The following is an 18125-nucleotide window of genomic DNA, read 5'->3' on the forward strand; positions in this document are numbered from 1 at the left end:
GGAATAAATTTTGATTCCATATTTGTGGCGCTTGCTCTTTACGTACTGGCGAAAGACCAGTCTGCCACGCTACAGTACCATCTCTTCGTTGATTGTCAGTTAAAGGTCGGGATAATAGATCTGTCGCATCTTACTGTTGAAATAATGCAGACATCTCAAAATGCCAAGAAATCGATCTTGAGACATGTACTCCTTGAACATAAGAAAGTTCAACAACTGATTTCCAAATAGTTTTCCAATAGTCGTTCAATCGATTCAGTCTGACATTACCAGTCAACATAGAAGGCCTAAGAATGTTCTTAGTTTGGCCATCACTAAGTCCTTCCATTTGGTTATGTGAGACGGGGGAGTAGTGGTGGGGCCACAAAATAGTTCCAGGGCATACAGGTTGGTTTGGTCAAGAAGGAGATTGAACCAGTCAATTGGTTTATTGTCACCTGGAATGGGAACGAGCAAGCCAGGTTGACCAGTGAACGGCAGGTCACGTAAACCAGCCATGTTGCTGGCCGTGGGGGACGCCGCCTTCACCGTCCCTAGAACTGTTTGAACTCGACTCATTGTTTTCATCAGATGAAAAATTATCGTCAATAACATATCGTCTTCCTCCATTGTGAGTACATACACTTACACAGTCAAAAGACACTATAATCCACTCACACAATATCGCAAAGCATACACAAGAAACGAAAATGGCGAACCAGCGACGAATCGCACCAACTGACTCACCGAAACAGGCACACCTCGCAATGAGTGTTACAGCCTTCCCAGGCAACTGCTCAGCTCACACTGAGGCAATATGAAAGCAGCTGCCGTATGCCGAGCTAACCCGTCCACCGCCAGGCGCGCCATTTTCGCATGATGAGCATACCCGTCACCCGCAGTAAATGTGTTAACTGATAAAATCCCTCATTTTCTGTAGTGTTTAGTAATTTAAGTCTTTAGAAATGATGTAAGTGTTCCCCTTATTTATGTTGGCATGTTTCCTATTTTCTTCATAATAATTTCTTTTTCTTTGTTTTTGAAACAGTCTGTGACCAAGAATGCCCCATTAAACCTATTTTTTATAGTATTGTTTAATGTGTATTTTTACCCAAAGAAAACCAGTGACAGAACTATTTTCATTAACCGAACTGCTTGGTAGATTTTAACCTTTCCAGCGTTATTGACGCGGATCCGCGGAGGGCCACTACAAGCTCGAAACGTTATTGCCGTGGATCCGCGTTTTTGCATTCTTTATTTTCTTACTGCTATGTTAGTTGAATATTTTGCTGCTAGATGTTTCTAGTATTCATGCGACATACAGACGGTTTGCCCCGCCTCGAATTATATTACAATGGGAGTGGCAGTGGCTTCTAATTGGCCAAACACTGTCTAGGTGGGCGTGGCCCCCGCGGCATCCACAAAGTCAATTGACGGGAGCTCCCGTCAAGGCATCTAGTCAGTTAGTTAGCGAGAAGCGTCCGGTACTCGCACATGTATTTCGGTTATCGCTAATTTTCTGTTGTGTCCTAATCTTTTTAAAGTAAATTATTAGTATTATATACAGTAGTGTCCAGTGTTTATTTAGTGTTTTTTACCATTACTCGTGTACAATGGTGAATCCAGACGATTCGGAGTTTGAAGATTTTTGTTACCAGTGTTTATGGACAAGACATTGGTAAGTGAATACGGAGACCGGATGGAAAGTGACAATGAAGACATTTTGCTTCATAATATAACTGATAGTGAACAAAGTGATAATGATGAACATCTATCAAGTGGTATGGAGGAGGCGGAGAATCTGGCTCTTAGTCCTATTCAGCTGCCCGAGCAAGAGTTGGCGCCTGAGCCAACCACATCTGCAATGCTCACACTCACTCCAACCACCCCCCCGCCGCCTTCACCGTCTACACTCACACACTCGGGACCCCGCACTGTCGACACACATTCCACCCACACCTGTACCGCTCACGCCGCCTAGACATGTACTAGCTAGACCTGCACCTACCACATCCACACCATGTAAACGGCGTAGACATACCCAACCTAATACAACCAAGACCTGGGCCTGCACCTAAACGCACACGTCAATATAAGAAAAAAGGGAAGAAGAAACCAGAAGATGATGGCTACAAGGATGTCACTCACAACGATCCAGGTCCAAAGACATCTATACCGATTTTCAACATGAATAAAGGTATAAAATTTACCCGAATCTTTCAACTCTGATACATCTCCAATTGATTATTTTTCTTTGTTTTTTAAACGAAGAGATCAGGCAGTACATTGCGACGAAACAAACCATTTTTTGCTACCAAGCGAATAAATGGACCTTTGACACCTTTATCTCGATGGAAACATTGGACCCCAATTACCGACACTGAACTAAAAGCATTTTTAAGGTACAATCTTGAACATGGGCAATATTTCCCTTCCAAACATTGAATCCTATTTCTCCAAAAGCCTGGGAGGCAATGATTCCGTTCTTCGTGATGTCTTTTCGCAACGTGAGTTTTTGAATATATTTTTGGATGCTTCACTTCAACCACAGTCAAGAGCGAAATAGACCCAAAAGTTACCTTATACAACCAATAGTACGTCATATGAAAGATGTCTGCAAGTTGTTTTACACGCCTGGGGATTTCGTCGCCGTGGATGAATCTACAATATCCTTCAAAGGTAAAATCAGTTTCAGGGTCTATAATCCCCAAAAACCTGTTAAGTTTGGAATCAAATTTGTTTTGTTTTGTCGGATTCAAATAATGGTACAATATATGATTTCATTCCATACTTTGGAAAAGAAGACTTGATTGCCAACAGTCCACTGCTCAAAACCACACAAATAGTAAAACTCCTAACTCAATCTGTTATTATGAAGGATCCAGCACAACCAATTACAGGCCTTCACGTATATACAGATCGTTATTACACCAGTCCTGAGTTAGCAAGTGAGCTGTTAGCTATGAAGTGCTACACAACTGAACGGTTATGACAAATCGTCTAGAGACTGCCAAACAACACGAAAGAAAAAGGAAAGCACCTAGAAAAAGGACAAATTTTATCGGAAAGGAAAGACAATTTACTTATCTTATCTTGGCGAGACAAAAGAGTAGTGAACATGTTGAGCACTAAAGGAAAAGGAAGCGTAAATGAAATGACTGAAGTGCCAAGCAAGTGGCCTAACAAACCCCCGACAAAGAAACCAGATGTAGTGTTAGACTACATAAAACATATGGGGAGGGTCGATCGAAGTGACCATTTTATTTCCTCGTACCAATTCATGAGGCCGTACTAGGAAATGGTACAGAAAAGTATTTTTCTGGCTATTGGAGGTATCAGTTGTGAATTCGTACATAATGTACACAGAAGTTCAAAAAAAAGAAGACTTGAAGCCGATGTCACATGTGGAGTTTAGACGCAGCCTTGTGCGTGACCTTGTATCCGAGCGAATGGCTCACAGACCAAACAAAAGGCGGTCCGGGCGCCCTGCCTGCAAAAAGACCGGAAGAGGAACGGCTAACCGGAAGGCATTTTCTCAAACAAAGGGACAAGAAATGGAACAGGTGTGTTGTTTGTAAGAAGAAGGGTCTACGTCGAGAAACAACCTACGTCTGCAAGACATGTCCTAATGAACCTGCTCTCCACCCAGATGAGTGTTTTGAACATTATCATACTAAACAAAACTTTTAGTAAAAATAAACACTCTTTGTCTAATTTGTATTTTTTCTAATTGTATTAGTTTGTAATAAAGGCTAGTATATGTTTATCTGTAATACTGTGTTTCATTCCAGTACATCTTGAATAAATGATAAAAAATTAGTGACAAATATACTGCTATTCTACGATATTCTCAAAAGTTAAAAATTAGCCTAGCAGAGCCAAAAAGGGCTAAACAAATTTTATTTACCGTTAAAAATCTCTATTTTTGACATAAAAAAACAAAAAAAAATTTGACTTTTACACATTGGAAATAAAAAAAAATTGTAACGTAAATCAAAGATCAGGTCCAATTTTTCATGACGCTTAAAGGGTTAAAATGCATAATTGATAAACACGACCCCAAGCAAGGACATTGTTTTCAGGATAAACATGTAATTAAAACTGTAATTCATACATACATGGCATGTTTTAATAGATTTAATTTGAGTTCATCCTTTGAATATGTCTAATACTAATAAATATTGTGCAGGTTATGTTCAAGGATGACGGGAAGTCACTTGGATTTGGATTTGTAGCTTTCGAAGATCCTGAAGCGGCCGAGCGCGCCGTGAATGATCTTGATGGCAAGGAGGTTTCTGAAGGAAAGGTAAAGTTTGTGATTTTACTCAGTGTAGTATTTTACAACACGTGTTCTCCAAATTCTCTAATTAAAGATTTTCAATCAGTTAGTTTTTTTTTTTTTTTTTTTTTTTTTTTTTCTTAAATGTCTTTGTATAGTAATTGTTGATAACTGTACTGTGATTGTAATTAATTAGAATTCTTTCAATGTGAGAGTTCCTTCGAACCGCACTACTTTCTACTCTTAGGTCTTTTGTGCATGGTAGAGTTCAAATGCATCTTTAACATAAAGTTAAACTTGATTACCAAGCGCAAAAAAACCTGTATTTACAGCAATTATCTATCTAAACACTTATTGAACACTGTTTATCACTATTTACATACTAGTAAATAATGCATGCTTTGTAAAAAACTGTAAATGATGTAATACTTTATGTAATGAATTAATGCTAATAAAACTTGATCTACATAATGTGAAGACAGCTGATGTGATGGTCTATTATTTTCAGTCACTGAGCTGATTAAAGGTAATCTGTTTGGTTAAAGAAAACAGCTAAGAACAGCTAACAGAAAATAAAATTTGCTGTAATAACAAAAAGATAAATGATTTGTCCTCTTTGTAGTAAGTAACAGTTTCAACTGACATTGACAAAATCAATACAGCACAGCGAATTTACTGACTTACTGTCACGTGAAACCACATTAAACGGTTAAGTGGCTTGGTTATTTTTATCATAAAAGTATCTGAAGATCAAATATATAACTCTCCAAAATGTGTTGTTTCAGGTGTTATATGTTGGTCGTGCTCAAAAGAAAGCAGAGCGTCAACAAGAACTCAAACGCAAATTTGAACAAATCAAGCTGGAGCGTATGACTCGCTATCAGGGAGTCAATCTCTATGTGAAGAATCTTGATGATACAATTGATGATGACCGCCTCCGAAAAGAATTTACACCATTTGGAACCATTACCAGTGCTAAGGTACATTTTTTAATTAGGCTATTATTTGATACTGAGTTTTGTCTCTTCAAAATGTTCAATAGGCTTATACCCTATTAATGGAGTTTGTCTTTAAATTTATAACTATTCTATCTAAACTGTTTCTTTTGGTTATTAATTTTAGTCTAAATGTATAAATTAGATTTTACACTCTCCTACAGCATATAAGTTATAGAAAAGATGATCACAATTTCTTTACTACTTACAGCCAAAACTCGTTAAAGAATATATTTAAAATGGAAAACTGTGCATTACAAGATAACTTGTTATTACCTCTTTTCAGTACAAAAACTATAAGTCTTCATAATGTACTTAACCTTCTTTGAAGACCACAGGATCTGTATATTGCACCTAAACAAATATAGATAAATAGTGAAGATTGAATCTCAGAACTGTAAACATTTTCAAACGTACAAGGTGCCCCACCACAAAATCTTATTGTTGATGGATAGATATCAAATGGTTAAAACTGGTGAACAACAATCAAGCCTGCAAAAAGTATTAAACGGGGTTCCCCAGGGCTCAGTATTTGGGCCATTTCTTTTTATTATTTTTACTAATGACCTCCCAAGTTTCTTATCCAGTAATTGTGTTTTATATGCTGATGACACAACATTGTTAAATGCAGGAAAAGATCTTAATATATTCCTCGAAGACAGTGAAACCACATTAAAAAGTCTTGCATATGGCTTGAAAATAATAAATTATTACTTAATAAGAATAAGACTGAAAGAATTGTTTTTGGGCTTAAAAACAATGAAAATAGATCTGTTAAACTCCTAGGAATAAATCTAGACTGCAAGCTTAGTTGGAATGAACATACAAATCAATTGTGTAAAAAATTTGCTAAAGTTCTTTACTTATTAAGGAAACTAAAATCATGTACCGGTAGGGAACTTATTTTAAATGCTTATTACTCTTTTTTTCACTGTCACCTATTATACGGTACAACTCTTTGGGGAAACTCCTCTGGGGCTCAACAGGTTTTTATATGGCAAAAGAAGGCAATTAGATGTATAGTGGGAATTGGGGACACTGAATCGTGTAGACCGCATTTTATTGATCTGAGTATTCTAACGTTACCCTGTGTGTTCATGTTTCAATCAATTATGTATGTTAAAGACCATTATGCAGAATTTAATTTAAGAAGCAGTAAACGTGTATATAACACCAGAAATAAAAACCTTATTGATGAAAAATTTGTACGTCTAAGTAAGACGAAAAATAATTACATACATATTGGCATTAAGCTTTTTAACAAATTGCCTCTAAATGTAAAGTCTTTGTCTGTAAATAATTTTAAATTAGTTCTTAAGAAATGGTTTTTAAAAAAAAGCTTTTTATAGTTTAGACGAATTCTACAATGTTTCTTAGATGGCATAATATTTTAGGTGTAATATTTATATATCATAATTTATTCTCTTATTTTGTAATTTTTATTATTTGTTATATTTATTGATTGTTAATTTTGTTAATTGTTATGTTTGTTAATTGTTTTGTTTGTTAATTGTTATGTTTTGTTAATTGTTATATTTGTTCATTGTTATATATTGTTAATTGTTATATTTAGATCAAAACACATTGATTAACAACTAATTATCTTATATCAAATTTACACTGAGGTCAAATATCTACTATTTTATTTATATCATTGTGCTACTATTTAATTTACTTATGTGACAAGCCTATTGCAACATATGTTATTTAACGGCAATAAACTAATTGAATTGAATTGAATATTTCTGTTTGTGTAGTGAGTGCAGGTTACAACCTTACTTTTATATTACCGGTTACCTTGATTGTAAACGTTTTGTTTGTTTATTGTGAGTATATAAACGTGGGCATTTGTGTAATTTACTGATTACATAAAATGACATGAGAAAGATTACAGAATTTTTGCTAATATGCTCCGCTGAGAATCATTGCTCGGCATTTTCCCGCCACCATCTCTGCTACAGATAAGAGGCATGAGCCGAGGAGAGCATGCTATGTGTGTAGATAGACCAGTGTCGGTGAGCAGTGGTGTTGGGACACGACATGGATGTACTGCGATTGCAACGTTCCGCTTTGTGTGTCAGACTGTTTACGCGCATTTCATACCATCAAAGATTTCTGAGGAGACTTGTGTATTGTTACTAATCTGTACCATAGTATGTTTATGAGAAAATAGTGAATTTTTAACTTATTCTCATATTTTGTAAATATAATAGTTATTGGGCATAATTAGATTAATTTCTGTATACATTTCAAAACAGAACTTCAAAAATGTTTTCATTGAGTGTTTTTCATAACACATCTACTACAATAAAACCCAAATCACCTAATAAAATAAAATAAAAAACCACCAGTCAAAGGGTTGGTCAATAAAAGGTACTATTTTTAATACTTTTTGTATAATATTAGGTTTGAAATATACCAGTCAGAGAATCAAGAGCCTTGTATCAAGTATTTTTGGTACTTTGAGAACATCTGAATGTTTGGCTGCAGATAATGTATGCAGGTGGAAGTTTTAACCTGAAATCTTTGGAATTAAGTTGTAATTCTAATGAGTACACTTTAACTAGGAAACATGTAATAGAAAGAATATTTATGATTATAGGTTATGCTAGAGGATGGTCGCAGCAAGGGCTTTGGTTTTGTTTGCTTCTCATCACCAGAAGAGGCCACAAAAGCAGTGACTGAGATGAATGGCCGAATTGTGGGGTCAAAACCGTTGTATGTGGCCTTGGCACAACGCAAGGAGGACCGCAAGGCTCACCTGGCCAGCCAGTACATGCAGCGCGTAGCAAACATGCGCATGCAGCAGATGGGACAACTATTCCAGCCAGGAGCAGGATCAGGCTACTTTATCCCGACTATTCCAACACCTCAGCGGCTCTTTGGCCCAGCACAGATGGCTCAGATGCGTCCCCAACCCCGTTGGCCCGGCCAACCCGCCATGCGGCCCAACGCCCAAGCCCCTGGCACAGGTCAGTATCGTAGGAAAATTAAAATAACCACTAGTTGATAGGACAAGAGTTGAAAATTCAATAAAGTGATATTTACATTCTAAAAACATGGTAGAAATCTGTCTTTGTCTCTCAGAATGTTATGAAATCAAGAAATGATTAGACAGCTCCTTAAATCGGGAGTTGAGTAATCGCAAACATTGTATTTTACACAACGTGATCTATGAAACTGTGAATGAAGACCATCAATGTGTGGGTGATTTCAGAATCCGTGGACACTGTGTAAGATCAACAATGTGTTGACGAGCCCTACCTGACACTGACTAATCCAAGGTTAGCTCCAATAATTTGCAGTGGAGTTAATCTTGGTTATTTCTATCCCTTTCATGCAATGATAAAATCCGGTTGTCTCAGTTTGGTCTGTGAACGATTGATCCTCATCACAGTCTGATCCGGTCATCAGATTTTATAGGTTAAAACCCAAGAAAGTGAGGATATGTTTTGTATCACAATCTCATCAAAACCTCTTTGAACTAATATAGTCCCCAGTCTGCAGACAATTGATGGCATAATTCTCCCATACATGTCAACTTTCATCGTCAGAGTGGCATTGGTTGGACGACTGGTGGAAATCTCACCATTTATCCTATCATCGGAATGATATCCCCACAGATGTGTCATTCGGTTGGACAATTTGAGCTGTTTAAATCAAATCGTCTGACCAAACATTACGTGAGGATCCTTACGTCATTTTGTTTCATAATCCATAACTGCAATCTAACAAACACACTGTGTCTTGAACCACAGCCTTTTGTGTATTTACGTATGATTTAGTTGTGTTTTCGTGATTGTATTCTTGTATTATCTTAGGACAAACACAAAATATGTAACAGCCAGTAATTGATAACGTTAATTATACTCGTATTTTGGGGGGAAACTGTGGAAGTTACTATTCGGTACTGGTGTCTGTTTATTCTATGGATAGTGAATAAACTGCGTTTCAGTAAATTCCATAGCATATAATGTTTTTATGGATTCAGTGAGCAGTGTGATATATTCAGAGCCACGATACTTTTGCGGGACTGTAACCAGGGCTTCCAGCGATGCTGAAAATCTGGAAAAGCGTGGATTATGACTGAATTTTCTTTTTTACTATGCATGGATCGATTGTGATACTTGATACCATGGCTTTTTTACTCAATTTCAATACCAACGGAAATACTTATAATTACATTTGGAAAGTCATGATTTTATAATATTAAGACTATTGTATTAAAGTTAGTAATTAAAGCTAGCTATATTAAGACAATGTGTCTAAGCTGAATCTCGAATCCAATTAAGTCTATTCACTGAGAACAGCTACGGCTGATAAGCAAATTACTGATTGATTATGTGTTATTTTGAGAGGGAGGGAGAATTTTCTTTATTCCAAAACATTAATTAACATACATTAAATGTAAACTTTAACTGTATGTGAATAACGTCAATATCTATAAAAATCTAAAAAACAGTTATCTACTAATTGTTTGGGAATAATTCTCCAATTAAGTATACAGATTTATTTGTGAAATATGTCTTAACTTCACTATCAAACATTTTGATACTGTAAGTTTTTGATTTCTTTTGGTAAACAGTTAAAATATTTTTCCCCATGTATTCTGTTTCCATTTCTTAGAATGTCAAGTTATGTTTGTCAGTGCTGATTTTATTACGTGTATTGTAGTCATGCGCTACTATTATCAATTTTTTAGAATTACTTTTAAAATATTTAATGTTTTCCGTAACATAAACATTATAAATTGACTGGGTTTTTAGCTCACTAAACAGGTGTTTTATTGAATCTTGTCTGTTTATATTTAGTATTATTGTAACTGTTTTTTTTGTGTGCATTTTTAGTGTCTTGTCAAGATTTTATTTGATAATAATTACTGTTACATTTGAGTAGCTTTTCAGCCAAAATATGATGTAGACAATGTTACCATCAAACCTATTTCTGTCATTCTTAAACCCTTGGAGAATGTCCAATAACCATATTTGTTTTATCGATCGATAATTCTTGTACTTCCGATTAGCTGATATAATGAAAGACAGGTCTCTGCAGATTTAATTGTTGGTTGGCCATTGTGTATTCATGACTGGCACCAGGCGTGTCGGTCACAATAGTGGTCGGCCACCACGCAGCTGTTCTGCACATGCCAAAATCAACACTGACATGCTACACAGAAAACAGAACTTAGTTATTTTTATTTTAATTTAACGTTTAAATTTTTCAGTTATCTCGAATAGTAACGGCCATTCAAAATCCCAGCATTTTTTTCCAGAGACCCTATATAACTGTACCGGGTATTTGTTATTTATCATAATGGATAAACGTCTTGTACCTTTGTGAATTAATTTTATTTGTATGAAATTACAGGATTCCCGACAATGCAGACACCTTACCGCACCGCGCCAAGGGCACCAACTGCTGCTCAGCCATCGATGCGCAACGCCATCGCTGCTCGGCCCATCACCGGACAGCAACCCAGCATCCAGGGGCGTGGAGGCCCTATCGGCAGCAGCCAGCCCGTGTCCGTGTCCGCCCAGGGAAGACCTGCCAACTACAAATACACGGCCAACATGCGCAATCCCCCACAACCCATGCCAGTGGCTCAGCAGGCTCAGGTCCAACAGGCCGTGCACATCCAAGGCCAGGAGCCTCTGACTGCCACCATGTTGGCTGCGGCAATGCCCCAGGACCAGAAACAGATGTTGGGAGAACGCTTGTTCCCACTTATCCAGGTACTTATTTACTTACGAGAACATTAAACAGGAGAAAAAAGAAAACATTTTTGTATTTTCTTAAATGTGCAAGTGTGTATTTTAAAATAAAAACTTTCATTGAACGTAAAAATATAAGTTTTAATAAATATTTAATGGTAGTATTAACGTTATTCAGATTTGTGGGAAATGGATTTGCCTGAGCTATTACATCTAACTGTATTACGTCCAACTGTAAAACTGTCTATCTTGGTATTTGGTGGTATTGCACCAAATTCTCATGTTTTAGTGTTAAAGTTAGGTTGCAGATTCTATTGATACTAGCCTTCCCTCAGTGGAAATTGTCTATTTCCATTTTGGCAACACCAAACATTAGGTGGTTCTTGGTAGTAATGAGAATCATGGATGTTATCTGCTGCTTTTTTCAATTGTTTATTTAAAACAGCATAGACACAGTAACACAGATAATTCAGTATTAAATATAAGAAAGTCCAAGGATGGTTTAAAAGGCGAGAGGCGTTGGAAAAATTTCTCAGAATATTGAATAATTCTGGAAAAATAAACATAATATTTATGACACGTAATCCAAAGTTAACTGGCTCTAAACAGCTGTTGACACTTTCAGCTGAAATCACCAAAGTGTCGTAAACATTATTGTTTACATTTAAATTTTAGAAAATATTGAGTAATTGTATAGTGCTTGATCAGTAGTGTTATAGACAAAGTTACTATCTAATTTTTATTTTAGATTGCACTAGTGACAGATAAACTATTTGATAAACATAGTTCTAAAACCCACATTGATGATCCAAGCTGGGAATATTATGAACATACGTAATGGAAACTGGTTGTCTCCCTTAACAATTTTACTGTAGTTCAAGAAAGGGCAAAAGGGATGGCGCACTTTCCCCCTTTTATCAGATGCAGAATAAAAAGTGACAGAAGTAGATGCATTTTGATTAAAATGGTCTTTTTAAGCTTATGTATGTACATATTTTCTTAACAAGGGTGAAAAATAAATATTACTTATATCACCAGAACCATCACAGACCTCAAATAAATGCTTTTAAATCAAGGTTGAATTCCAAAACTCACATACGTGTTAATTTTCCTGGTCAGTGCAACAATAAATAAATTGGAACGGAAGGGAATTTAATCTGTCGTATCTGACTCTTTTGGGCCACAGTAATTTTTCAGTCATGCATAAGTTAATATATTTTTGTACAGGAACAAAAAAGCGAACTACCACTACAGCACTTCAAAAATGTTAGACAGAAAGTAAATTACAAGAACCGAAAGTAGATGCATTTTAATCAAACAAGTTTTTTTAGTATATATTTTTAATGGGGGCACATTATCAAACTCAACTATGGCCTTGAAATAACTTAGATAGAATATTAATCCAAACAGACAGAAGTTAACACTTTTTGAACAAATTAGGTTTTTGAGACTATATGTATATATTTTATTCATACAGAAAACCGTTAATAGAACCAAACAAAATTGTATTTACATTGTGATCTCTCAACCATAGATACTGAAATAATACGTACCTGATATGTCTACTTATGTTAAAAAAAAAATGTATGGCTCCATCATATTACAATATAAATGCTTTCACTGAGAAAGCTGGCCTTTGATTTTGAAAATTGTATATGAAGCCGCGAGTAATAACGGCTAGGTGTACACTAAAAAAACTGGTTAAAATAATTAATGATAAATTATATTTACATATTCAGTAATTTAAAATATTAAAAAAGACAACATTTTTATATATAAATATTACTTGTTGATTGTCTATAGAAGTATTAATACACAGGCTTATACAATAAATATAACAGCATTAACAAAGAATTATTATAAGAAACTTATAAGTACTGTTAAAATGTAATTTTTAGTTATTGTCGTCGACTTTAAAGGGTTGTGGTTTATAGGGAATCATTAATATGATTGTTTTTTGTCATATAGTTTATTCCAGTTTTACCAATAGTAATAGCTTTATTTCTTGTATTAACATTTGGAGAGTAAAATAAATATTTTTTCTAAACATTGTAGATGTAGAGTAATTATTGCATTTTATAAATATATATACGTCTAATTTAGGCAGTGAATAGTTTTTAATTAAATATCTTGATGAAATGGGTTGATACAAATGTGTTTTACAGCGGATGTATCCAGACCTCGCTGGCAAGATTACTGGAATGTTGCTAGAGATCGACAACTCGGAGCTTCTCCACATGTTGGAGCACAATGAATCGCTCAAGGCTAAGGTAAATTGTTTTTGCTAAAGTGTTTAGTATTCTAATCCTTTTATTAAAAGTAAGTTATTACATGATCATTAATTTTACAACACAACTTGCTTTTAATAGGTTGTTAAATATATCAATATATATTTTTATATATTGTTGTTATTGTATTAATGTGGTTCCCCAATAAATAAAAGGTATTTTTTTTTTTAAATAACAAAAAATTACTCCGTCTTGTTGAAAAATTATGAAGTACAGGTAATATGAAAATTATTGCTGGTGAAAGCTTCAGTTTGTTTCCTACACTGTGTTCATTATTGGTTTTTGTAATATTGTGTGTAGTATAGTGTTGCAATACAAAAATGTTGCATCTTCGTAAAACAATCTTAGATACTTAAGGTTATAAAGAATGTGTACAAGTGAGACGAACATTGTATGTTAACTTGGAAGCATGCTGTCGTCAAGTAAGCATGATTGCTATTGCCTCTGACTGTGAAGGATATTATTGTTATCAATTGACAAGAGGTCTGTTCATTGTGAATTGAATCTTGCAATAGACTTCATGGTGTGAACAAGCGTCTCGTTTAATTGTGGATACTTCCAAAAATAATAGCCTATGAACAAGAAAAAAGGTAAGAATTAGTGACACCATTGACATTTCCAATAAATATGCCAACTTGAAAATTGTCCAAATCTTTGTTCTTTACAACTTTGATATAGATTTACTTTGTTGCTTACTATGTTAATTTCTCTTACTACAGCATCAGATTTTGATGACAGGACTTCATTTTTAACCCTTTGCGCTCGAAAGGCCAGCAGCACTGGCCACACCAAGGTTGCAGACAGCTCACGTTAGTTTTGCCATAGTTTGTCCTTGCAACTCGTATGGCCTGTACAGATGGCCGTGCTACTTTTATTGGCAGCTTGGCGGCCATATTTGTTGTTTGCCTCCTCAGATCGGAATTATTTTTTAATATCCTCCGTGTTATTTGCGTAGTAGTTAAAAATGTTTGTAGCAGTAAAATTATAAAGCAGATAAAAATTTGGACTATACAATTAGTACTTCTCGCCAATCACCTCCACATTTTGCTTAACCCTGGAAGTGGCACAGTGTTTTTAATGTATCCAACGATGTATTTTTCTAAAGCTTATTTTAACTACAACCAATGCTCCAAATGTAGCGTATACATGATTTACTCACAAAAAATACACACAAGATGTGTGACACTTCTGGGATTTAAAAAGACATCAATCGCAAAGGGATATAGTCGTTATTTTATTGACAAAATAGCCTGTTGTGTTCTTTCTGCTGTCTTTTGTTCATACCATCATGACCATTTATAGATCTCAAAGAGATTTTATGTCAAAGGTTATGGGAAGGAAATGTAATTCATGTTTACATTAAAATGTAGTGGTACAAATACCAGACTAATTTTATAGCTTTTAGTGTTTTTTTCCTCTACGACAAATAGCTGAGGAAACCTCTACTTATTTAAATCTAAAACGTCTTATTGCTGCTTCTGGAGTGATAGATGTTCAAGATGAGTTTATTCACCTGTAGGTGAGGGACTTGAATTGCCTCTAAAGCCACATAGTGAGGCAATATCTCAGGCATTCCACCTTTCTAGCCTCTACCAGTCAAAATGGGCAAGCTCTCGCGTTTATTATTGCTTTAGAGCCCATTCCAAACATCATCTTCCGAAGCAAACTAGATTGATTTCGATTAAGTTATCTCTGTACTCTCTGTTATATCGGCATTTGAGGTTAGTGGTGTACTATTCCTGGGGTTGCCTAGTTCAATAACATGTTTTTTTTTTTCTTGAGGGAAAAGGACGGTTTGTCCCCGCACTTGGTTCTAAAAGGACCTTTGTGCCTCTCTTACTTAAATTTTTGTCCTCAAAGTCCGACGCTTTGGCAGAAGCCGATCAGATTTGAGGGCTCCTGTTCTCAGATGTCCTTGAGGCTGAGGAGCTATGGTCCCAGGAATCTTTTTTTTTTAGTTTCTAAGATGGCAGGACAATCTAACCAAATATGCTCTGCTGATTCCTCCTCTTCTCCACAGAGTCTACATTCATCAGTCTGGCTAAGGCTGCCCCTCATAAGATGTTTCCTCAAGGGGCCATGTCCTTCAATAACTTGTTAGTAATAGAGAATTGTGTTGACAGGTAGAGGAGGCTGTGGCTGTGCTCCAAGCTCACCAGGCCAAGCAGGCTGCCCAAGTTAAGAAGGAGTAACAACCAGCAGGAACCACTTCAACAGGACGTCTATCAATTCATTGATTATTGTATGTTTTATATTGAGATCCTGAGATTGAGTTTTTTCATTTCTTTTCTTATTTCTTATTTCTCTTGTGTTACAAGCATTACTCCCCCTTCTTTAAGTATACTTGGTTTTAGGGGACTTTGAATATAATAATAAAGCATAAAAAAATATTTCTTTAGTTTTTATTTCTTTTACCTTCTTCATACTTTAGTTATTTTATTGCGTTTTTCGTTTTTGTCGTTTTGGATAATGAGAGAAAAATAACGAAACCATGTTTTTATCAGGAACAAAGTGTTGGAATACATGATTTTTCAGTGAAAGCTGCTTTATTGATTTTAATTATCCTGATCATCCTTTTTAACTTCACCTGTATTGTAGGTGCTTTTAACTGGAGAAAACTTATTTAGCTGCCCAGCACAGAATATAAGACTTTGAACTATTGTTGGGAACTTAAACAAAAATTTTAGAATCAAAGTAACACGAATTAAAGCACCTTTTGTTGCTGGAGAACCATTTACTACGCTTGTCTCAAGCAGTGTAAGGCTATACAAAGTTGTCACTAGGACGAGTTGAGCTGTGTTAAGGGTTGAAGGACAATTGACTGCTACAGCATCGGGTTTACTATAGGGATAGATAGATGGCTCTGGCATAACTCTGCTAAAAATGTTATTAGAGTGCAGGACCTATAGCTATCGTGAAGCTTAAAACTACCAAAGAACATATATACAGGGTGGCGCATATGTCAGTTTCCCCAAAAGACAAATTTAAAGGCGTTAAGGTTAATTGAATAAAACACTTTTAGACAAAACAAATTCATTATATGAACATATTTCCTTATTACCATACGATGTTGTAGCAGTTGTTCGAAATGTTAACCTTGATTTTGTATACACTTCCTGCAACGACTGAGAATAGAATCACAAATTTTTAGCAATAAAGGTTTATCGTTGTTACAAGTTCAAATGTATTTCTAATTCCCTTTCTGAGTTCTTCAAGATTTTGCGGTTTAGAAGCATACATCTCCTTTATAATACTCCACTGTGAAAAATCACATGGGGTCAGGTCTGGCGAGCGTGCGGGCCAATCGATTGTACCACAGCGACCAATCCATTCGTTATTTTAAAAAATCTCAAACGGATACCGAAATATGCTGGGCACCATCTTGTTGCCAGATGAGCGAATAAATATTGAAAACAGGATTGTTTCTGAGCTCAGGAACTACTACTTCTTGCAGCAACCGTGAGTAACTTTCTGAGTTAACATTTTCTTGAAGAAAATAAGGACCAATCAGTGCAGCGCTGGAAATACCTCCCCATACCATAACACCAGGCACATTGAGTTCTGCTTGGATTGCGTTATGAGGATTTACATCCGACAAGTACACGCAGCAATGCCGATTAACGCGTCCATTTAGTTTAAAACATGCCTCATCACACCACAAAATTTATCACAAGAAATTTGGATCAGCCTCTGAGCGGATAATTATCGTGTCACAGAATTCAAATCGCCTATCGGAATCATCCTCGTGAAGCGTTTGGAGTAAAAATGGACAGTATGGCTTAAATTTTTTTGCTTTGACATTCTTTGCACGCTTCTTGATATTTCTAGTTCAGCAGATGCCTTACGAGTCTATTTACCGGGAGTGGCTACAAAAGCTTGAGCAACTGTGCAGGTTTTATTCATTGCAAATTGATCGTGGACGACCACACTTGGCATTTAAAACGCTTCCTGTGTTTTCAAATTTCTTATTTAACTTCCGTATATACTGTTGAGTGGGTATTGCAATTGTGGGTATACCGATTACCATGACGAATCTGTGGACAAAATACTCACAGTTACTTAGCATGTTTTCTTGGTAACCAAGTGTGAATGATTGGTAAGTGTCAATAGCAACAAAATTGTAAGACATAAACATTTTTATTTATTTGGCATACTGCAATAAAAATTCAGTTACAATACGGAACTTTGAATATATTGCTTGATTATAGTTGTAATTTTTCTTTTAAATTTACATCAATAATAGGGAAAATTGTTCCAAAGTTTAAACGCAAAGTGTTTACTTTACCACCCTTGTCCAAACTACCAAGTATGGAATACTGTTACCTTGCTATTGCAGGGCAGTCAAAGAGCAGGTGTTTAGCAGTTTCCTCCTGCTCGTCACACATTCTACAGAGTGGATCCTCCCGAAGGATTCCGAGTCTTTGAAGATGCTTAATCAGCTGACCATGTCCCGTGATCAGACCCATAACCCTGAGAAGACATTGATCTACTTAGTGAGAGAAGGTCAGACACCCCCCTAAGAGAAGGCGACTGTAGGACCATTCTGCTCATTCTCAGACCCCGATGCAGCCTCCACCTTCTCTCATGTTCAGTGTGAACCCATTCTGAAGAGCCCCAAAATATATTCCTTTCTTTTGTACATTGAACAGACACAAGGGTAAACACCTATACAGGTTGCGTATCTCTAGGAATGCAGTATTGTACTAATTTAAAAAGTTTAGAACAATGTTTTCATTGCCGTTTTTCTTTATCTAGATAAACATTATAGGGCATGCCCTGCAGAGTAGGCTAAATTGTAGTCTAAAACAACTTGACACTAGTTGGCAATTTAGTGAAGATGATTATGTTGTCCTCTGTTTAAAGACTACATAAA

The 18125-nt window shown here is 35.9% G+C and overlaps 1 protein-coding gene across 1 annotated transcript in view; it reads left to right on the forward strand.

The window, feature by feature from the left end:
• LOC124361864 (polyadenylate-binding protein 4-like) overlaps positions 1 to 15642 on the forward strand; it is a 49101-nt gene extending 33459 nt beyond the window's left edge. The window contains exons 5-10 of the mRNA XM_046815906.1: positions 4169 to 4285; positions 5044 to 5238; positions 7856 to 8225; positions 10621 to 10985; positions 13130 to 13234; positions 15376 to 15642. Coding sequence (XP_046671862.1) covers positions 4169 to 4285; positions 5044 to 5238; positions 7856 to 8225; positions 10621 to 10985; positions 13130 to 13234; positions 15376 to 15444 — 1221 coding nt within the window. The 3' untranslated portion in view covers positions 15445 to 15642. The remainder of the gene's footprint in view (positions 1 to 4168; positions 4286 to 5043; positions 5239 to 7855; positions 8226 to 10620; positions 10986 to 13129; positions 13235 to 15375) is intronic.
• The last annotated feature ends 2483 nt before the right edge of the window (positions 15643 to 18125 follow it).

This window comes from Homalodisca vitripennis, chromosome 5 (genome assembly GCF_021130785.1).
Source record: "Homalodisca vitripennis isolate AUS2020 chromosome 5, UT_GWSS_2.1, whole genome shotgun sequence".
NCBI classification, from domain to species: domain Eukaryota; kingdom Metazoa; phylum Arthropoda; class Insecta; order Hemiptera; family Cicadellidae; genus Homalodisca; species Homalodisca vitripennis.